The sequence below is a fragment of the Myxocyprinus asiaticus genome, chromosome 12, assembly GCF_019703515.2.
Source record: "Myxocyprinus asiaticus isolate MX2 ecotype Aquarium Trade chromosome 12, UBuf_Myxa_2, whole genome shotgun sequence".
Classification (NCBI taxonomy): Eukaryota; Metazoa; Chordata; class Actinopteri; order Cypriniformes; family Catostomidae; genus Myxocyprinus; species Myxocyprinus asiaticus.
In genome coordinates, this window is record NC_059355.1 from 512289 (window position 1) to 535710 (window position 23422).

The 23422-nt window shown below is 41.1% G+C and overlaps 1 protein-coding gene across 1 annotated transcript; it reads left to right on the forward strand.

Annotated features, from left to right (window-relative positions):
• Positions 1–9943: 9943 nt before the first annotated feature.
• Positions 9944–12897, forward strand: LOC127449261 (potassium voltage-gated channel subfamily S member 2-like). The gene is made up of 2 exons (XM_051712583.1): positions 9944–10915; positions 12415–12897. Exons 1-2 carry the CDS (start codon positions 9950–9952, stop codon positions 12895–12897), a joined length of 1449 nt encoding a protein of 482 aa, XP_051568543.1. The 5' UTR covers positions 9944–9949.
• The last annotated feature ends 10525 nt before the right edge of the window (positions 12898–23422 follow it).

Sequence of the window (23422 nt, forward strand, 5' to 3'; positions counted from 1 at the left end):
TCTTGAAAGATATCACTGAAATACAGTAAATGTCCTGAGATACCTCATCAGTCTCATCACTAGACTGTGCAAACAGCAACCAAAAATGTTTCCATGGTAGTGTCTATGCCCCTGGTTGTGCCAACTTTCTGAAAAGGAGTGAATAATAATTTATATAAACATTATATAAAACATTATATAAAAAACACAATCTGGCTACTATGAACTACAATATACCACTACAATACCTTTTCTCTTTCTCACTCTCCCTCTTTCTTAATGCACTTTTCCCCCATCAACTTGACCTTGAATTAACTATATCCAAATTATTAGTCTAAAAGTTGACTTTGCATGTTTCCAGAAGGCTTTGATCAACGTTTACATAAAAAAGTTTGCTGGATTTACACTGCTAAATAAGGCAAAAACATGTCAACAGTCTGATAATTATTATTATTATTATTTTTTTTTTATATAGCCCGATGCAGGCTGTGCAGCAATCTGATCCATTTGGAAAGACAGTGTTACCTTAGGTAGTCTCGATTCCATTTAATTATTTCTCTCCACAAATTAAACCAAACTGAACTAGCAACAATGTAGCTTAACTTGTAACTTGCAACAGAGTATACGGCGAAATCACACAAAACTGTGCGAGCGGTTTGCCTCACTTTCACCTGTTTATGAACTTGTGTAGACACATAAAACCTTTGGAATATTCTATTTCAGCCTGAATTGAGGGGGGAGGGGTTGCTTCCATTGATGGTGCTGAAAATAACAGCGATATCAATCATATTGGTGTTTCAATAGTGATATTTAAAATTTTAGCACGTTATTTAGCATTAATGATAATAAAAAAAACATATTATTTGAATTTTTAGGGGGCCTTTGGCTTCTGGGGGCCCTGGCGGATGCCTACCTTTGCCTAGTGCTAAATCCACCCCTACGCTTGGGTGAACTATCCCTTTAAATTCAGCATGCAAAAAGAGGCAGATTATTTGTATTTTTTTAGTTCAGTCAGACAGTTAATACTATTGATCATGAAATTTAACAATAACATGATTAATCTTGAAATTTGTAATGGTGGCACACCTGAAATAATTTTAAATAAATTACTCAATTAAATAATAATAATTTAATGAATGATATTCAGGTGCCAGACAGGTTTAACCCGTCAAAAATACATTATTTGCCCAGTATAGCTCTAACAAAACTAAAAACCACCTATTACAAATGAAAAAGTATATAGGCCTATATTTAAACAAAAAACATTAAGATTTATCTGCATGAAGTTTTCTCTGTTCCTGTTAATGATTAAGAAAAAACAGTCACATCAAAATGACTGAGTTATGGAAAGTGTATTTTCACATAATGGAACAATTTAACTTAATAAATGGAATTCCAAAATTAACATTGAAACATAATACATTTTCACCAACATCACAAGTACAACTATTAATAAACGTGTGTTTCAGCCAGGACCACTTCAGTCAAATAATTACTTGACTTGAATGCTTCAATGAATAAATATTTATAGACAATTAAAGCAATCTGTTGGTGTTGGCGGTATGATTCTGTTCTGGGCAAACTCTTTTATTGGTCAATAATCGATTTAAAATGCTAAAAATCTAGTGACTCACAATTTGGCAAAACAGTGTACAATATTTTAAAATGTAGAAATATTAAATTATTTACATGTGTGATTTAAAGGAGACATGTGCCACGTCGTTCTCTAGCATGCCTCGGAGTATGTGCCCTCACAGCTCTCCCCTCACAGATATTCTGCACTCTTCTATCGCTTTTCACAGGATTGCATCCGCTCTCCTTTCCATTTGTAAACCCTTTTTGAGCAGCATTCCGAGGCTTTTGAGCACCCTGTTTCTGATCTCTCCTTTGCACAGCCACTTACTATCACATGAGCAAATGACAGCTCACTACCATTGATACAGCCAGAGGTTGCGCTAGAACAAATATTTATTCGTCAGTCCGGAACTGAATTGTAAAATTTATGTCATGGCATATTTTTATCCGTCATACCTGATTTCATTTCATAAGTAGCTGCTAGGGCTACATACATGGATGTGACATCCATTACAATGGGATATACAGTACATGACAGTGGATATATTATTGATTTTTAACTCCCAAGCGCGAGTCTGGTGAAATCAATGAGTTCTAGGGTTCTACCTGTCAATCAACCGCTTTGCTAAAACTATTTTTTTAAACTTTGCAGTTATGTGCAGCTTTAAAAAGAAATAACCGTCCGATAGGAAAATTTTAAAAGCGTATAAATACTCTAGGTGCATAAGGCTTCTCAGTATTCAGTGTGCTTAATATCAACATAAATTGACACAAATGAGAAGCAAACACATCTAAAGTTAATACAGGTACTCCACTAAAATAACAGAGAAGTCTGCTCTAATTCTGCTCACAATGTCAGTGTTTAATTGAAGTATAACTGGCAGAATTGGCAATTTTTTTAAGGCTCTCTTTTTGTTGGTATACTTCTTTATGCACTTTATTATCATGCAGTAACACATCAGCGTATTGATTGATGTATGCAGTCATGAAGTCAGAGACACTCTCCTCGAAATCCGAACACAAGTGGTCAAAAGAGATGCATTTTACAATCAGGTGCAAATGGAGATGGTGCCTGTGCACTTGTGATTGGATTTCCCAAAACGCATCTTAATGCCAGGCAACAGGGCACACACACACACACACACACACACACACACACACACACACACACACACACACACACACACATACACACCATGTGAGTGAGTAAGAGTGAAGTTAAAACTGATGCACTAAGTTTAAATGGTTTTCTTCTTTTTTTTATCTGTCAAAGTGACTGAAAGCATTTGGAATTATCCATCAAAAAAATGGTAAATGACAAATAATTTTCATTAAAGAAACCCCAAGCTTAAGTAGGGAGAGGGTGATTGGGAACAGGTGCCAGAGATGATTAGATGAGAGGTGTGAATGAGCATTTTCAAGGCAACAGAGCAAGTGTTCTCCACATGGCACCTGAAAAACACAAAAGGGAAAGGAAAACACACAGACACATGCACCACATTTTGGATGTCTCCCTTATTTGACACACCCATTTCAGATCAAAGAACACTCTACTAATTAGCTAATCATTAGAATCAGGTGTGTTAGTTAAAAGAGACATCCAAAATGTGAAGTGTTAGTGGTTCTCCAATAAAGGACTGAGAAACACTGCACTAGAGGAAACAACCATGGGAGGGAGTGTGGGGGTGAATAGGAGGATGGCACAATAGAGCTGGAGACTACAGGAAAACTGGCAGCATAGGAGACCAAGACTGATCTGCTGGTTGGCCAGGAAATCAGGACAGACCAGGCGGGCGGCCAATGAACCAGGACAGACCAGGTGGATGGCCAGGGAACCAGGACAGACCAGGTGGATGGCCAGGGAACCAGGATAGGCCAGGCGGACAGCCCGGAGACCACCAGTTATACAGCAGACACATGGAGGTTGGCCGTGCAGAAAATGAAGATGATCTGGACAGGGAAATAGGACTAAGGGGAACAGACTGGACAGGCCAAGGTTCAGGAATGGGCAAGGGACCAAAGGGATGACTGCTAGTGTGAGGAATGAGTCAGTGATGGGGGAAGATAGAGCTAGAGACAGGATGAGGAGGGACAGAAGCTTTCAGTGTACAAACAATACAACAACAAGACAGAGATAATAAAAAAATAATACAAATAAAAAGCAAATAGAAAATATAAGTATATATAGAAATACACAATAAGACAAAAAAATATATATACTTATGTACAAATAAAAATCTGTTTGTGATGAGGAGGAGGGCGTGAATCAGAACAATCAGCAAGGAGAGGAATAAAGAGGAGCTAGGGACGCCGGTTCAAAAGAGAGGGAGAAACGCACGCAGCCGCTGTGTGTGTGCATCAGTGTTTATGTTGTATATAAGTTGTAATTAAAGTCCGTTTAGTTGATAACCCAGTTCCTGATTCCTCCTTTCCCGATGAACGAGGCTTGTCTGCCACACTGGTGCCGAAACCCGGAATTGGAGGAAGCCATGCTGTCATGGAGTCCTCGCCGCTGCCGTCCGCCAGGAGGTGGAGGAACCTGCTGCCATCTGCCAGGGGCCAGAGGAGCCACTGCCGTCCGCCAGAAGGCAGAGGAGCCCGCTGCCATCCACCAGGGGGCAATGCAGCTGGCTGAGACCAAGTGGCAGCGTGGTCGGGAACCTGAGTTTTTTTTTTCTCTCTCTCTCTCCCCTCTCTCTCTCTTTGGCTCTCATGCTCTCTCTTTCCCTCTCCCTCCCCTTGTCCTACTCTGATTCTCAGGAGCGGGGAAGACAGGCTGGTGGGAGGATGACTGAAAGGGCAACGCCTCCCCTCCAGGAAGGGGGTGGGGGAGTAAGTCAGGCCGGAGGTTTCCCCGGCCTGAATTGGGTGTTGGTGGTATGTGATGAAGAGGAGGGCATGGCCGGGCCGTAATGATGGACGCTCAACGCTGAATCAGCTCAATCAGCCAGGAGAGGGATAAAGAAGAGCCGGGGATGCCAGTTCGAGTGAGAAGGAGAGACGCACGCAGCCGCTTTGTGTGTGCATCAGTGTTTGTATTGTGTTTAAGTTGTAATTAAAGTATTTTTGGTTGATAACCCAGTTCCTGCTTTCTCCTTTCCCAATGAACAATAGGCTTGTCTGCCACACTGTTATATACAGATAGTGCAAGGCAATGTAATGGCAGAAGAGGTAGGATATGTTTGATCATATAAATAGACTAAGCTGTGTATTGCACATAATTATTGCTCAATGGTGCAGTTTTAACTGCTCATGATAGCCTGAGGGAAAAAATTGTTCTTGTGCCTGACGGTTCTGGTGCTCAGTGCTCTGTAGCGCCATCCAGAAAAGGGAAATAGGACTAAGGGGAACAGTTCAAAAAGGTAAGGTGCTGAGTGAGTGGAGTCTAGAGTGATTTTTCCAGCCCTTTTCCTCAATCTGGAAGTGTACAGTTCTTGAAGGAACGGCAGGGGGCAACCAATAATCTGCCCAACAGTCCGAACTGCCCTTTGTTGTCTTCTGATATTTGATTTCATAGCTGAACCAAACCAGACTGTTATTGGAGTGCAGAGGACAGACTCAATGACTGCTGAGTAGAACTGGATTAGCAGCGCCTGTGGTAGGTTGAACCTCCTCATCTGGCGAAGGAAGTACAACCTCTGCTGTGCCTTTTTCACATTGGAGTCTATGTGGGTCTCCCACTTCAGGTCCTGTGAGATGGTAGAGCCCAGGAACCTGAATGACTCCACTGCTGCCACAGTGATGTTCAGAATGGTGAGTGGGGTCAATGTTGGGGTGTTCTTCCTGAAGTCCACAATCATCTCCGCTGGTATGAGCGTGTTCAGCTCCAGGTTGTTTTGACTGCACCAGACAGACAGCTGTTCAACCTCTCTTCTGTATGCAGACTCATTGTCATCTTGGATGAGGCTGATGACAGTAGTGTCATCTGCAAACTTCAGGAGCTTGACAGAGACGTCCTTGGCGGTGCAGTCATTTGTGTACAGGGAGAAGAGTAATGGGGAGAGCACACATCCCTGGGGGGCACCAGTGCTGATCGTACAGGTGCTGGAAGTGAATTTCCCCAGTCTCACTAGCTGCTGCCTGTCCGTCAGTAAGCTGGTGATCCACTGACAGATAGAGGTGGAAACAGACAGCTGGGTTAATTTAGTCTGGATAATAGCTGGGATGATGGTGTTGAAAGCAGAACAGAAGTTTACAAAAAGGATCCTTGCAAATGTCCCTGGTCTGTCCAGATGTTGCAGGATATGATGCAATCCCATGTTGACTACATCATCCACAGACCGGTTTGCTCGATAAGCAAATTGAAGGAGATCCAGAAAGGGTCCAGAGATGTCCTTCAGGTGGGCCAACAGCAGTCTCTCAAATGACTTCATGACCACAGACTTCAGAGCGATGGGTCTGTAGTCATTAAGTCCTGCGATCTTGGGTTTCTTTGGGACAGGGATGATGGTGGAACATTTGAAGCAGCTGGGAACTTCACAGTGCTCCAATGATGTGTTGAAGATCTTTGTGAAGATGGGGGCCAGCTGGTTGGCACAGGCTTTTAGACAAGTGGGTGAAACTCTGTCTGGGCCCTGTGCTTTCCTTGTCTTTTGTTTCTGGAAGACCCAGCACACCTCTTCTTCACAGATCTTAAGTGCAGGCTGAGTAGCAGGAGGGGGGGGGAGGGGGGTTGCAGGAGGTGTTTGTGTTTGTCTGAAGTGAAGGTCAGAGCAGGTGTGGGTTGTGAGACTGGGCTTTTCAAATCTACAGTAAAACACATTTGGGTTCGTCAGCCAGTTGTTGATTCCCTACAGTGTTGGAGGATGGTGTCTTGTAGTTAGTAATGTCTTTCAGGTCTCTCCACACTGATGCAGAGTCGATAGCTGAAAACTTCTTTTTAGCCACTCCAATTTTCTTTTGTCAGTGTGTTTTTGGTGTGATTGTACAAGATTTTATCCCCACTACTGTAAGCATCCTCTTTGGCCTGATGAAGCTACCTGAGTTTTGCTGTAAACAATAGTTTATCGTTGTTGAACATTAAATACAGTAAGTCCTAATAGGGATGCACATATCCTCACATAAACTGATATATGATGTTACAGTATCTGTGAGCTCATCCAGATTGGTGTCTGCAGCTCCAAAAACACTCCAATCAGTGCAGTCAAAGCAGGTTTGTAGTTCCAGCTATGATTCATTGGTCCATATTTCTACTGTCATTACTACAGGTTTAGCTGATTTAAGTTTCTGCCTGTAGATCGAAGAAGATGAACCAGACAGTGATCAGAGAGTCCCAAAGCAGCTCTAGGGGCATAGAGCGATATGCATCCTTTAATGTTGTGTAGCAGTGATCCAGTATATTTCTGTCTCTGGTGGGGCATGTAATGTGCTGTCTGCATTTTGGCAGTTCACGAGTGAGACTGGCTCTGTTAAAATCACAGAGAATAATAACAAGTGAGTCCAAGTATTGCTGTTGCGTGTCTGTGATCTGATCAGCCAGTTGATTCAGTGCTGCACTCACACACACTTGTGGAGGAATGAAAACACTCACCAGAATAAATGAGGAAAACTCCCGTGGCGAGTAGAAAGGCTTACAGTTGATAAAGAGCACTTCCAATTTAGGACAGCACATCTTCTTTAATGTTGTTACATCTGTGCACCAACTTTCATTGATGTAAAAGCATGTTCCACCGCTTCACGTTTTCCCAGTTATATCCGCAATGCGATCTGCTCTGAACAGCTGGAAGCTCGGCAGATGTAATGCGCTGTCCGGAATGGCTTCACTCAGCCAGGTTTCTGTGAAGCACAAGGCAGCAGAGTTTGAAAAGTCCTTGTTTGTATGGGTGAGGAGATGTAATTCATCAATTTTGTTAGGAAGAGAGCGGAGATTTGCTAGATGAATACTCGGCAGCGCTATTCGAAAACCACGCTGTCGGAGCTTGACCAGCGTGCCAGCTCGCTTCCCTCGCTTGTGTCTCATAGTGTGCTTGAACAACACAGCTGCACCTCTGACTGGGAAAAGATTGTCTGGTATATGCTGCCGAATGTTCAGCAGTTCATCCTTGGTAAAATTGTTTGGAAAAAAATTACTAAACACAGGACCTACAAACAAAAACCACACAAGAATTTGAGAGCTCCACACCGAGGCAGCCATCCATGGCACCATCTTGTTATTCTATGTTATTACGTTATTAGTTCTGTTTTGTCATTGGTTATCTTGTTATCAGTTCAGTCTTGTCATTGGTTATTTTGTTATGTTGCTACCCCTCAGTCTATGTATTTAAGCCCTCATGTTTGCCATTGTCCTTTGTCGAGTATTGTTATTGTGACGTTGTAGTCTAGTCCAGTCTGTATTATTTTCTAGTCAAGTCAAAACAATTCTAGTCTGGTCTTTTAGTCTTTTGGTTTTTGATTTCTCCCTCTGAGTCCCCAGACGCCTTGACCTCCAAGCCCTCCGAGTCCCCAGCAGCCTTGACCTTTGAGCCCTCTGAGTGCCCGGCCGCCTTGACCTCCAAGCCCTCAGAGTTCCCGGCCGCCTTGACCTCCGAGCCCTATGAGTCCCAGGCCATATTCACCTCCGAGCCCTCTGAGTCCCCGGCTGCCTCGACCTCTTGAGCACTCTGAGCCTCCGCCTCCAGTGGCTTCGCCCACTGAGTCTCCAGTGGCTCCACCCCCTGAGAGTCTACCATGCCATGCTGCCTCGTCAGCCTTGCCATGCCATGCTGCCTTGTCAGGCCCTGCTCCCTGGCCCATGTCTGTCTTTTATGGCCATCTGCCAGACCCGCCCTGGTCTCCTGGCCTCTCACTGGCTTCACCCTGGTCTCCTGGTCCACGCCTGTCTCTGGGCCCTCCGTCAGCTCTGCCTTGATCAGAGATATACTGAAGTTGTCAACCATTAACTGCTTGTAAAATCTGGAAAGGCACAGAACTTAAATTGCTTTTATCGATGCGCTTTCCAGTGGGCTTTCCCCACTGGTGCTCGAGCGTCTGAGCAAGAGATGGGCACCTATGATTATTTAAGCATTATTCAAAAAGTAGCCTTAATTGTAGGGTACAACGGGGCTAAAGGCACCCCTTAAAGAAATTTTGCTTTTTCCTGGTCACAAAATGTATCAAAGCAAAAAAATTATTATTTGTGGAGTGAGACATGGTCGTGTGTCTGTCAGTGGGGAGAGAGGAAGCGGTAAGGTCCATCACCTGGTGACTGTTGATATTAAACACCTGTGTCTCATTTCAGTGATGGCCGAGACGGGCTTTAAAAGGCCGGCAGAATGACAGACTGGCAGAGAGAGTCCCAGCACACCCAACATTACGAGGAGCTGAATGCTGCAAAGCTGTTGTCTTAGAATTTTTGAGTTTATGTTGACTATTATCACTGAAGCTGATGAGTGTAAACTAAAGTGATTCTGAAAAGGCAAAAGTGTGACTGGAAACCTGAGAATAAAAGCAAACTTACATGGACTGCAATGCAGACTCCCACGTTCTCCTTTCCTCCTTGTGACTGAGAACTTTACATTATTATTTTTATTTTTATATATATTGATGGAGCAACATAATTTGTGTGAAAAGAAATAACAATGGAAGGTTGTTTCGATCAAAATTAAGTTTTAAAAAAAAGGTGGGGAGGGAGCCTTTTACCCCAAATACTGTCCTTGCACTTATTCGACAGTTATTACAAAATGTTTGATTTAATGACTTTAAGCAAAACTGAAAATGATATATAAGTATTTTGTTTCAAAAGGAATGTATTAATTTCAGGGATTTTCATTAGCTACATAAATTTGCAACATAAAAAAAAAATAAATAAAAAAAAAAAAAAAAAAAAAAAAAAATATATATATATATATATATATATATATATATATATATAACAAATTAGATCAAACTGCCTTAAAATCATCCTTTAGACACCACAAGCAAAGATCTCATGGAAGAGGACAAATGTGCAGCGTAAAGTGACAAACAGGTGTTTAGGAAAGTGCTGTGGTATTTTTTGTTGCTGTTTAGTGTTTTGGGAGAAAATAAAATCAATGGAGCCTTTTACCCCGCAAAGCCTTTAGCCCCATTGTACCCTACTTTTGCCCTTATAATATATTATAAGACAATGAAGAACAAGCAGATACTATCTCTGAACTGTAGCCAAGTAACAGCAGTTAGATTACAACAACAGCAATTAGTAATAGGCCGGCTAACAGCTCTAATGGCTAGAACAGACGCACAGGCCTATAACAGACCATTACTATAGATGAAAAACTATAGGGATACAATTAATTCCTACAGGACAGTACATCTGTACCCTGTGGATACAATTACTATATGCACACTGATGTCATTTTGGATAGATGATTCATTAATTAGATGCATGAAATGTATGAAAACTGTTTTCTGTTTCTCACTCTGCTGTATAGTTGGAAGCATGGTGAAGGAAAAACACCCTTGGTGGATTTTGGATCCTGAGGACTACCTTGTGCAGATCAACGTGGGTGGCATGAGGCACAAACTATGCTCAAGCATGCTGAAGAAATTTCCAGACACCCGCCTTGGCCGACTCTTGTCCTGTTACTCAGAGAATGATATTCTACAGGTCTGTGATGACTTTGATGGACAGCTGAAAGAGTTTTACTTTGACCGGAACCCTGGTCTTTTCCATTATGTCCTTCACTTTTACCAGACTGGCAAGCTGCATATTATGGAGGAGCTGTGCATTTTCTCGTTCGCTCAGGAAATAGAGTACTGGGGCATCAGTGAATTTTTTCTGGACAGTTGTTGTAGTTATCGGTACCTTGATCGTAAACTAGAGAACCGTCATAAATGCTGGGATGAGGAGAGTGATGTAAGCAGTGTGGATACGTCTGTTGATGAGATATCTGACCTTAACAAGGATATGCAGCACTTTTATGAAAGGCGTTTTGGGAACATTCTTAAATGTCTTTGGCTAACATTAGAAAATCCAGGTTATTCAATCCCTAGCAAGCTCTTCAGCTTACTTTCCATTTGTGTGGTGTTAATATCAATTGCCACCATGTGTATTAATAGCATTCCAGAATACCAGAAATTTGATGAAAATGATAATCCAACTGAGGACCCAACGATGCAAGCTTTGGAAGTGTTCTGCATCTGCTGGTTTACTTTTGAGGTAGTGACACGTATGCTTCTTGCTCCAAACCGTCGTAAGTTTTTCCTGCTACCACTAAACTTGATTGATATTGTCTCAGTGATACCCATCTACATAACACTTTTTATTGATCTGGTCATTGGGAGTGAGTCGGAGCTGGGCATCTTGGGAAAACTGGTCCAGGTTCTGCGGCTGATGAGAATCTTCAGGGTGCTGAAATTGGCCAGACATTCAACAGGGTTAAGGTCACTAGGCGCTACACTACGGGTGAGATTACACATGCATTTACAGGAAATGCCTATGTTTGGTTTATGGAATGCTAATAAACATAGGCTATCAGCAACTGCAAGTTTCAAATTGAAAAGTACTGAGGGAAAGCAGTTGATTTTAAATGTTTAACATTGAATTCCAGTCATGTTTATTTTAACAATAGAATCCTTTTACTATCATCATGGTCGTTTCAGTAGGGATGCACCAAAATTTCCACCATTGGTCATTTTTGGCTGAAAATGCACAAAAATAAATAAATAAATAAATAAATAATAAAAAATAATAATATTTAAAGAATAAATGCAATTTGCAAAATGCAAAGAAAAACGCATCACTTTTAAATTCTGAGAAAAAAAAAATTACGTGGGGAAAAAGAAGATACGGCAATTACAACCTAGTCTCATACAATGAATATTACTGTAACTACATTTTTACAAATTGACTTTTGTGTGCTGCTTTCTACGTTTCTCTACAGTTTCCTGGTGAAATGAACACTAGAGGCACTACAACAACTGTGCGTTTTACTTACTTTCACACACATCTCATGTACAACGGCTGATTATGACTTTATAAACACTTATTTTTTTTGTACTATTACTCACACACTGCTATGTTATGATACCGAAACACTCTTATTCTAATGCACCTCTTGTAAAATTATAAATTTTAATGCTTGTATTACAGACTGATTTAGATTTACACACTTAGTCCAGTGTAATTACATTCTGTGCACCTGATAGAGTGTTGGACTTCAAACTTAGAAGACTGTGGTTTGAAACCAGTCAAGCATGCAAGCTGATGCTTGAGACAAGAGTATTATAGAAGTGACATAAAATGACATTCTTGCTTGAAATGTGCTTTTTATTTCTTATTTTGTTTTTGGACACTAATGGTTAGGTTAAAGCATTGGTTTAGAGTAAGGATGTCTGTTTTGAGTAACTCTCAGTTTATTTTAGATCACTATTGGTTAGGTTTAGGTTAAAGTTTTAGGTTAGGGAAATATGTTTTACTCATTTAAACCTCAATCTAATACTGTATTTACCTTGAGACCTTGTCTGATTATGACATCATTTCACTCGCATTTGGCGCCCCCCGTTGGACATTCCACTGGGAAACTGCAGCCAAACATATAATGAAGCATGTAATTAAATTTTTGCAAAAATTTTGCCACGGTCACATAATGTTCATGAAACCAGACTGGGCAATAATGACAATATAGATGATGGACAGTTACAAGGAAAAATGTAAGAAATGGAAAATATTATAATGTGTAGTATTTGTTTAGCTATTCCAAATAAAGCGTAATTTTCTGTTTCAGTTTTTAGCACAGTGTGTCAATAATTTTCAGATTCTGCCAAGAATTTTCATTTCGGTGCATCACTATTTTTAAGATTTATATAATCAGCTTTTACCCATTGCTTGTCTACCTAGCTAAAGTTTTCCATGTGAAAGAAAATCATTCAACCAAAAAATCCTGTCTTTGTCTCCTTGTATAGCACAGTTACAGAGAGGTTGGCATCTTATTGCTGTACCTGGCAGTGGGTGTGTCAGTGTTCTCTGGAATGGCTTACACTGCAGAATATGAGGAGAATGTTGGTTTGGACACAATCCCAGCTTGCTGGTGGTGGGGCACAGTCAGTATGACAACAGTGGGATATGGAGATGTAGTGCCAGTGACAGTAGCAGGAAAGCTGGCAGCATCTGGCTGCATCTTGGGTGGCACATTAGTCGTGGCACTACCCATCACCATCATTTTCAACAAGTTTTCACATTTTTACCGCAAGCAAAAAGCTCTTGAGGCTTCAGTGAGAAATAGCAACAAGAAGAGGCTTAAGATTAGACAGCAGGAAATGGATGCAGACAGAGCAATACATGGACACTGTTTGGAGGATGACCAGAAGGAGGATGAAGATGTGAATTATGAGGAAGGAGTTGTGAACTACTGCTATGAAGACCATCCACTGCCAAATACAGTCTGATGTGTCAACTGTGTGAGAAAACTGATTATAAGGTTTTGCCAAGCATGTGTCAGTATTAACATCATATTCTAACTCCCTGTGCTGGTGTATGAGAGCTGTGGTTGTACATTGGTTCTGCAATGATTATTACATGTAACTGGTAACAGGGCCCAGGTGGTACTTTGATATCGTCAAAGTAACCCAAAAATCTCTACACATGTTATTAACATCATGGTTATTAGGTGTGTGTGATCTAAGTTCAGCTGATCAATGAAATCTCAGCTATGGACTAAAATTGCACAAAATGAGACTCATCATGGTCCTAAAGACTGACTTCATTAAAGGTGCACTCACTCCACATGTAGTGGTGTGGAAGCAGCATCATTCCAACACAATAGTTTTAGTTACTGATACCATTGTAGAAATTCGCTATTCACAGAGAGACTAATTTTAATCCATCAGTAAAAGTGTCCAGTAACAGAGTTTAAGCGAGTTAAGATTAAGCGAGTAGAATTCGGCCGGTCATGTGATTCTAACATGGCAGCCCCCATGAGGCGCCCCTGCTCCACGTAGAACAAAACTGCTTTATAATGTAACTGATATGAGTCTTCATCTTATGTAAATGTTTCAAAATTACAGTTCCTTTCTTTAGAAGTAAAACTTTTTAAGTAAGTAAAAATGACTGAGGTGCACCTTTAAGCATACATTTGCTGTATTCATTTGTCCTGGCAAATCTTTTCCTATCATTACAAATAAAGCACTTTTTATAAGTGCTTTTTAGTAATTTAATAGTCAACAGCATTGTTCGCAGCAGTTGGCCACAGCAATGACTATTTGCAATTTATTTGCAACAGATCTCAACATGGAGGAGTAAAGGAGACACTGAGGGAGTAATTCACTAAACTGCTATGCCACTTTTGTGCTTTGGATTTATCACTGCTAAAACTTGCATTTTATTCACCAACCACCCACAACCCAGTTTAAGCCGGTGCAGTCAGCCCTGAAATTGTCGCACCTTAAGTATTTGCATTCTCCACCATGCAGTGCTCTGAACCAGCCAGCAAAATTGGAATTGCTCTGTGCAAATTGCATTCAGCTCAGATTTTGTGGCCATGTTTGAACTGTCTGATCTGCATAATTCCTTTAGTAAATCGTACAGCGCATGCACATAAACGGCTCTTTTACCAGGCACAACTCATACTTAGTTAGTGAAGCTGTCAGCACAAACAATCAAAATCAAACAGCATTGAGAACTGAGGGGAGGGGCATCTGTGAACTTCTACCTGCGAACATCACAGAACTCAAATACATCCAACTCTCAGACCAATACAAGAGGTTTCCCACATATAAAGCTGGAGATGGAGAGGTGGAGAGATGCTGGAAGACTTGTCACAGTAGTGAGGGAAGCAGCCACTTATATATCCTCAATATGATCGGCAGGACTAGGTGAACAAGCTCCTCCCGAACTTTTGCTTTGAACTTCATTTATCATTATGGAAAAAGATTCCTTGTTATTATGAGATTCTAAGTCATTATTACGAGAAAGTATCTCATTATAATGTGAAACTAAGTCATTAATATGAGAAAGTTTCTCATTATGAGATACAAAGTCATTATTATGAGATACTAGGTCATTTGGATAAGATGAGTTATGTCACTATGGTGAGATACTTAGTCATCATTACTAGAAGGTTTCTTAATATTATGAGACTGAAGATGGGGTTAGAAGGAAGTCATTATTATGAGAAAGTTCCATTATTTCCATCATAAAAAAATTGAAAGCACAGTTATAATCTATAATAATATATTTTTCTTCATATGCTTATTTTTCTTTTAAGAATAATTTTAAATGGATTTATAAGCATTCAGATGGGTTTCTTTATCTTGACTAGATGCCTGTAGCTTATTCTGCAACAGCTTGGCAGCACACTTACATTGTTTCACATCGTTCCACTCTGCAGGTAACCCCTGAAGCAAACTTTAAGACACAAACCATTTGTGAAACTCTTTTATTATAAGATAAACCTTGCAATAATTTTTTTGTATTCATTTTTAATCAGCCTGCTAACTTAAACTTAAAAACCGCCGGACCACTGAATTGAATGGGCCTGTACAAACACCCATTGGTACGTTCTTTGTACTTGCCTACTTACCTACTTGTGTTTTGCAGTTTATTAGTTACCATTGTGGTCACATTTCTGACAACTGTGAATGTGCAGAGGACTTTTGATTGCATGTTGGGACTCACTTGTAGACTTACAAGTTATTTTAACATACGCCATAAAAACATATAGTACATATATCACTTTATTCTCACTTTCATGTAATTCCAAACATTCTACTAATGTATTAACATGTCACTGGGGTAGTAGCAGCTTCTGAGCACAGATATAGGTGAGGCAGATTCTTGCTCTGAGTACTAGGTTATTCAGTCAGTCATAACAGAGGGCATCAAAGTCTTGATGGAGAAGTAGCACAAAAACCGAGTGTTTCAGTCAGAGAGCCAGAGACAGGAAACGGTCATATAATACTATGACATTATAAGTGAACCTAAAGTAAAATGATCAAATAAAATAAATCCACATCATGACTCCATCAAGTTGGTCACAGTTGCAGCAGCTGTTTTGGTAGTTTTCCTCCTCAGAAGACTGTTTCTCTAACAGTGCTGACTGTTAACTACTTAAAATAATCACGAACTGGATAATTTACATATCTATTCATTTATCACTACACTACAGATTATAAGTGTATTGTGTTATTTTAAGTATGTTTGTACAGTGTTTATTGTGTAATTTTGTGAAATGTATGGAAAAAGTTCATTATTTTTCATCACGTTGATTTTAAATACTTTGCAAATATGTTCAACTGTAAAACTGTGCCACCCATAATTTCTGTAAAATGTAAACTATACTGCACAAATGATGTATTATGTAAACCTCTGTTGTCCATACATACTAATACAAACCATTTAAATGTACTGCTACTAATACTACTATAACTAAACTGCAATATGCTGGGTTCGTACAGAGTTTGGAAAGTTTGGAAAATGTTTGATTGTTACAGTTATTTATTAAAGGTTTGAAATGTGCTTGAATTTTAAATATGTTCTTTGATTTTTTCTTTAGCTCTAGTGTTTTAAAAGAACAAAAATCATTTTGAATTTGAAATAGATATTATCCATTTAGTGTCTTGTGAGGGCACCTGCTGTAACATAGCTGCTGGCACTGGCAATGATGAAGACGAAGACCAATTGAGTGAAGAACCCAAGTGCAATTTATTTAACAAAAGTGAGATCCAAAAAACCCAAACTACAAATGTGAAACATAAACATGAACTAGACTTGACCTGACGTAAACTTGACGACATAAACTTGACTTGGCATGGCATGGCATGGCATGGCATGGCATGGCATGGCATGGCATGGCATGGCATGGCATGGCAACGTTACCAAACACACATAATACTTCCCCAAGGACAATGGAAAACATGAGGGTTTAAAAACATGGACAAGGGAGAACAAACCAATGAACAAACAGAACTCTAAACAAGATAATTAAATAATAAACCAATGAAAACAAGACACATGAACATGGAGGGAAAACAGGAATCACATGACATGAACTAGACATTTCAAAATAAAAGACATGAAATACAAGAATACACATGACACCTGCCACTCTGCATCTTGCTTTGATGTTGTGCATTCACACACAGCAGCACTGCACGTCTCAGATTGGCGCCCAAGAAATCATATCTGCATGGCCTGCTTCCATCAACATGATGGCTATGCCAAGGAGAGATCAACAACAAGGATTTCATACTGCTAAATAAAAGACATTGATGGATGTTTGCATTTATCAGCCCTCACTGGCTATTCAAAAGGTATAAGCTAAGTTCAAGATTTCATCGAAACTTTATTTTGGAATAACTTTACTATAAATGTGTAAAGTTTCATTAATAGGCTACTTATACATAGTGCAGAAAGTTAACACATGCAGTAATAAAAATGTTCAGTTTATGGCTGTGCAGTTATTTGAAAAACGAAATCGCAAAACAGCCTAGTGCAATTATTTAAACCCAAAGGGCTGTAATTTCATTATACTAATGTTTATATAGTCTGCATACAAACTACACATACTCCAAGCACACATGGGGCTCATGATGCGGTGTTTTCAGCTGCTTCAGAGTGGCCTGGAAAACAGTGAACCACCCGCATAAACTCCATCCATCTCAGGAGGTGTTCTGAGTTTGATACACTTCAGCTTGTGGTGCGTTTTGTTCATATCGTGCATTGAAAACACAGAGTGCTCAATATCCGAATACTCCTTGCAGCCTTCCAGTAGCCTCTGAGCAGCACTTACGAACTTTGCTATTTACTGCAGCAATCAATAAGGTAAAAATAGCTCCAAGAAAAGGAACCATCACTGATCAAGGAGCCAGTAAAAGTGATATGTGCAGTTCAGAATTTAGAAAAATCGATATAAAAGATCCTTACATTTATAAAATATTTATTACATTTTGGTTGGTAATGGCAAAGCAATATAAAAGGGGGTATGTAGAAGAGGGAGTCTTGTAAAAATATTAAAAGTTATAGAACATGTAGAGTTCCCTTTCGATTCAGTTCACTCGACATTGTTGTGAGCACTATGGGGAATGTCCTTCACACAACCTTGTTGAAACCCTTATACAATCATGCCAATTTTCTGATTGGCAATGGCGTCTGAGCCCTGCCCCTTGAGGCACACAGTAGGCTTATATAAGCAGCAGAGGTGGGTAGAGTAGCAAACAACTGTACTCAAGTAAAAGTACAATTACTTTAAAAAAATTATTACTCAAGTAGAAGTAAAAGTACTAACATAAATAATTACTTGAGTAATAGTGAGAAAGTATCCAATTAAAAGAGTACTCAAGTAGTGAGTAACTCTTTACTTTCACAAATGACATAATATTCCATCACATAATACACATTTAACATGTGTTACAGAATTATTATTATTATTAATGGAAATTCTGTCATCATTCACCATCATGTTGTTCCAAACCCATATGACTTTCTTTCTTCCATGAAACACAATAAGGAGATATTAGACAGAATGAGTCACTATTTATTTTTAGTGAATTATTTTTTTTTAATATATATATATATATATATATATATATATATATATATATATATATTTTGAAAGTGAATGGTGACTGAGACTGTCAGTCCCTAACATTCTAACATCTTTTGTGTTCCACAGAATACAGAAGGTCACACGGGTTTGGAACAACATGAGGGTAGGGAAATGATGGCAGAATATTAAATTATCACTTTAAAGGGATAGTTCACCCAAAAATGAAATTCTCTCATCATTTACTCACCCTCATGCCATCCCAGATATGTATGTCTTCTTTTTTTCTGCAGAACACAAATGAAGATTTTTAGAAGAACATTTCAGCTCTGAAGGTTAGTAATACTGCCATGGGATGGAAATGCCGCCCCACCCACCCCTCCAAGCCATGACGACTGATGTCCGCACTGGCTGGGAGAGCTTATATGGCAGTGGGCCAAGCTGGTTCAGCACTCCACAGCATGTCGGTGCTCCAGGTTTTTCAAGCTAAGCTCCTCAAACAAATGGATGAGCAAGGCCCCAATCCAGAGCTGTTCAAAGAGCACCACTACAGATCAGGCGCTGTGAGCCACGAAAGCTACCGCTCAGGCCATCGGCAAAGCGATGAGCAGCCTGGTGGTTCTGGACCGGCATATTTGGCTAACTCTCACGGAGATGCCCAGGTTCACCCAGGCTCTCCCTATGGCCAGTCCGCCCTGGGCTAGGGTTAGGGGCTGCGTTAAGGGGGTCTCGCCTATGGCACCAAGTAAGCCAGAACAGCCACTGACATAGAGCGACAATTAAAAAAATAGCGCAGACGGAACGCAAGAACACGTACTGTGAGATCTGGACACACTGACGAACTCAATGCACAACAGATTGCTCTCAACTATAGGCTTGTTCAGTGATATAAGAATAATCATTGCACATGGACCCAAACCATTTTTCTGAATGTTAACACATTAACAGTGATATAATTTACATTTAAATTGCAAAGTTCGGTTTATTTTTTAATTATGCTTTATTTTACAATCGTCATTTTCAAGGTCCATAAGTGTGTGTACATCCACACCAATACGCTGATAACAGTGGCATCTAAAATTTAGCTCATTAAAAAAGTCAGACAACGAGAAAACCGTGAAATTTAAAATCATTGTGTTATTCTCTGCTTTTGATATAAAAACCTAAACAATCATGTGCATGACACTTTCGCACATCTCCTGCTTACATTTGCACTTCGGTATAACTCAGTTACTCGCGTCACTTCACGGACATTTAACACCAACACTTTTGCACAATCATACTGTTCAATGTACTACCTCTTACCATATCGCTGCTACATTTATCATTTAACTTACCGCTATTATTCAATATGTAAATTCTTGAATATGATATAATATATATCATCTATATATCAATATATATATATATATATATATATATATATATATAACTTGTCTTATATTACATACAGCACTGGATTCACTTTATATACTTTATGCATATGTTTATATTGCATTTACTTAATGCATAAGTTTAAGTTCTTTAGTTAACTTTGTTCTCTGTGTAAATATGTTCACTCGGTGTCTGTGGATATTGCACATTTTATGTTGTCGCTCTGTGAGAAGCACCCAAGTAAGAATTTCATTGTAAATATGACAATAAATGCTTTGACTTGACTTGACATTGGGCAAGTTGGTAAGAACATATATAAAGATGTTGGCAAAAATCTACATGTGCGATCGTTTTTTGCTTAAAATGTATAGGACCTAACATTATTTAAGCTTTTTACATGACCCTGCATGTAATCGGCTTATAAAGCATAATTTGTGTAGGAATGTGCATGTAAACATGCTCAATGTGTAAATTCTATGTTAATGAGAGGGTAGTGAAGATACTTTGAATCTTTTTAAACTTTTTAATAAGACTCCCCATTCTACATGTCCCCATTCATATTGTTTTGCCATTACCAACTGAAATGTAATAAATATTTAATAAATATCAATGTTAGGGTCTTTTATATTGATTTTTTAATCTCCACATATCACTTTTCCTGCCACCTTGAAAAGAGATGGTTCCTATTCTAGGAGCTATTTTTACTTTATTGATTGCTGCAGTAAATAGCAAAGGGCGTAAGTGCTGCTCAGAGGCTACTGGAAGGTCACAGGGAGTGTCACGGTTCCGGCATGTGTGCCGGCTCTAACTGTTGTTTCAATGGGAACGCTGATCAATCTCGTGGAGACACTGCTCACGGTGATGAGTTAAATGCCCACTGCCACCTGCTTTCCTCTAATTGCACTCCCTTCTTATTCATCGTGTTTCCCCTCATTCTTTGCCAGTTTATTGTTCTCTATTACTGTTCATATGTGCACTGTTTACGGTGAAGTCCAACTCTTCTCTCTTGTTTAGTTGGAACGAGCTCGAGTATCTGTTAGTTGCCTGTCTACTGAGGTGCGGTGACCTGTCTGCTTGCATTCACTCTCACCAGTTGGTGCCCAGGACTGTAGAAGAGGATTCCTCGATTTCTGCCCGCGTCTCGGGAGATTCATCTGGGCTTCGCTTGCACCTCACCAGCTTCTACGAACATTCTTCACGAGCTCGTGTATCTGTTGGTTGCCGGTCGATTGAAATAATATTCGCTTCTGGTAAAACAGTTCTGTTGAAGCTACAGTCAAATGTTTTTGAGGACATGGCCTCCATAGCTAGAAATGTCACCAGCAAAAATGTGCTGCCTCTTTGTCCTTGTAATCCTGAAATTGAGAGGTTGGTGTGGGTGAGAAACAGATCAATATTTAAGTCCTTTTTACTATAAATTCTCCTCCCTGCTCAGTCAATTTCCACTTCAGTTTCACTTACACATTCTTCTGTTTTTGGTCATTCACATATTTCTTGCATATCGCCCCCTAAGGGGCATGAAGAAGAATTTATGAAAAAAAAGGTCTTAAATGTTCATTTGTTTCTCACCCACACCTATCATATCACTTCAAAAAATATGGATTAAATCACTGGAGTGTTATGGATTACTTTTATGTTTCCTTTATGTGATTTTTGGAGCTACAAAGTTCTGGTCATCATTCACTTGCATTGTATGGACCAACAGAGCTGAAATATTCTTCTAAAAATCATAATTTGTGTTCTGCAGAAGAAAGAAAGTCATACATATCTGGGATGGCATGAGAGTGAGTAAATGAAGAGAGAATTTTCATTTTTGAGTGAACTATCTGTAAAAGAGGAGGCGAGAAGCAGCTTTCCTTGTTAAGGTAAGGATTTATTTTTCCCTCTTCGCAGCACAAATTTACAGTTTCCCCCTGAGGGGGAGAGCGGCGGGGCATTGGAGTAGGGGAAGGTGTCGCCTCCCACACCCTGGGAACTGGTCTCAGGGGCTGAGGTCCTCCTCGTCTGCGTGGAGCAGGAACGGGACCTGGAGAGAGAGCAGAACAAGAGGAGAGAGGAGAGAGGGGAGGGGGAAGAAACAGAGGGAGGAGGGAAAATGTAGGAGGGCTCTTCTGCCCTCGGGATCACCGCCATGTGGTCCTCCGCAAGTCGGATAGCTTCCTCCAAGGACGCCGGGCGGTGGCACTGGACCCACTCCGCCATCCCTTTTGGCAGTCGATCTGTGAACTGTTCCAGTACCACCTGGTCGATAATTCCCTGGACGTCCCGCTGCCACATAACCCACCGCCCGACTCAGGCCGGGGCGGCATCCGGCCTGCCTACCACTCCCCCCCATTCCTGGAAAGGAAGTCGGCGACAGCCATCTGCGCCCCCGGTCTGTGGACCACCTTGAACTTAAACGGCTGAAGAGCCAGATACCAACGGGTGATCCGGGCGTTAGTATCTTTCATGCGGTGGAGCCACTGGAGTGGGGCGTGATCCGAGCAGAGGGTGAACGCCCGCCCCAGCAGGTAGTATCGGAGAGTGAGGACCACCCACTTGATGGCAAGACACTCCTTTTCTATGGTGCTGTACTTAGTTTCCCTTAACGAGAGCTTACGGCTAATGTACAGCACCGGGCGCTCCTCCCCCTCCACCACCTGTGAGAGTACAGCCCCCAGGCCCCTGTCTGAAGCATCTGTCTGTAAAACAAAAGGGAGAGAGAAGTCAGGTGAATGCAAAAGCGGCCCCCCGCAAAGTGCAGCTTTAACTTTTGTGAACGCCCGCTGACACTGCTCCGTCCACTGGACTGGATCTGGAGCTCCCTTTTTAGTGAGATCAGTCAGTGGGCTGGTGACGTCCGAATAATTAGGTACGAACCTTCTATAATAGCCAGCCAGCCCCAGGAACTGTCTCACCCCCTTTTTGGTCTTGGGTCTCGGGCAGGTCGCAATCGCTGCTGTCTGCCCATGGCCCAAGTGGAACCCCAGATACTGTACCTCCACCCATCCAATCGCGCACTTCTTCAGATTCACTGTGAGTCCCACTCGGCGCAGCGATCTCAGAACCGCCCTCAGATGTTGCATATGCCGCTGCCAATCATTGCTATAAATGATGATGTCATCTAAATAGGCAGCGGCGTAAGCTGAATGCGGTCTGAGGATTCAGTCCATGAGACGCTGAAACGTAGCCGGGGCTCCAAACCACCCGAACGGAAGTGTCACAAATTGGTGTAATCCAAACGGTGTGGAGAAGGCGGTTTTCTCACGGGAAATTGGTGTCAAGGGGATCTGCCAATAACCCTTCGTCAAATCCAATGTCGAATAAAAACGAGCAGTGCCCAACCAATCGAGCAACTCATCAACACGAGGCATTGGATATGCATCAAATTTAGACACCGCGTTGACTTTTCTATAATCCACACAGAATCGCACAGACCCATCGCTCTTAGGCACTAGAACAACTGGGCTGAGTTGGCTCGGTGAGAGGTGGTCTCCGCAAATGACTGGGGTGAACTGTTTATGTTTTGAACTCACCTCCGGTCCGAGCTCCGCCTTCTCGGGAACTACCGTAGCCAACGTCACGGGAACCGCCTCCCTCCACAATTTCAGGAGATTTAGGTGGTATATTTGACGAGCGTCCCCTCTATCGGTTCGTTTAACCTCATAATCGAGATCCCCCACTCGTCGTGTGACCTCAAAGGGTCCTTGCCACTTGGCGAGTAATTTAGAGCTTGATGTGGGAAGCAATACAAGTACTTTATCTCCCGGTGCAAATTCCCTTAGCTGAGTTCCCCTGTCATACAGTCGGCGCTGTCGTTCTTGAGCTTGGAGCAAATTCTCCTGTGTTAGTTGCCCCAAAGTGTGGAGTTTTGCTCGAAGATCAAGAACGTACTGAATTTCATTTTTCCTGTTTGAAGGTCCCTCCTCCCAGGCCTTTCGCAATATATCAAGCACGCCGCGTGGGCATCCCCATACAGCAGCTCGAATGGGGAGAAGCCAGTGGAGGCTTGCGGGACTTCTCGTAATGCAAATAACAGGGGGTCGAGCCATTTATCCCAATTTCTAGAATCATTGTGC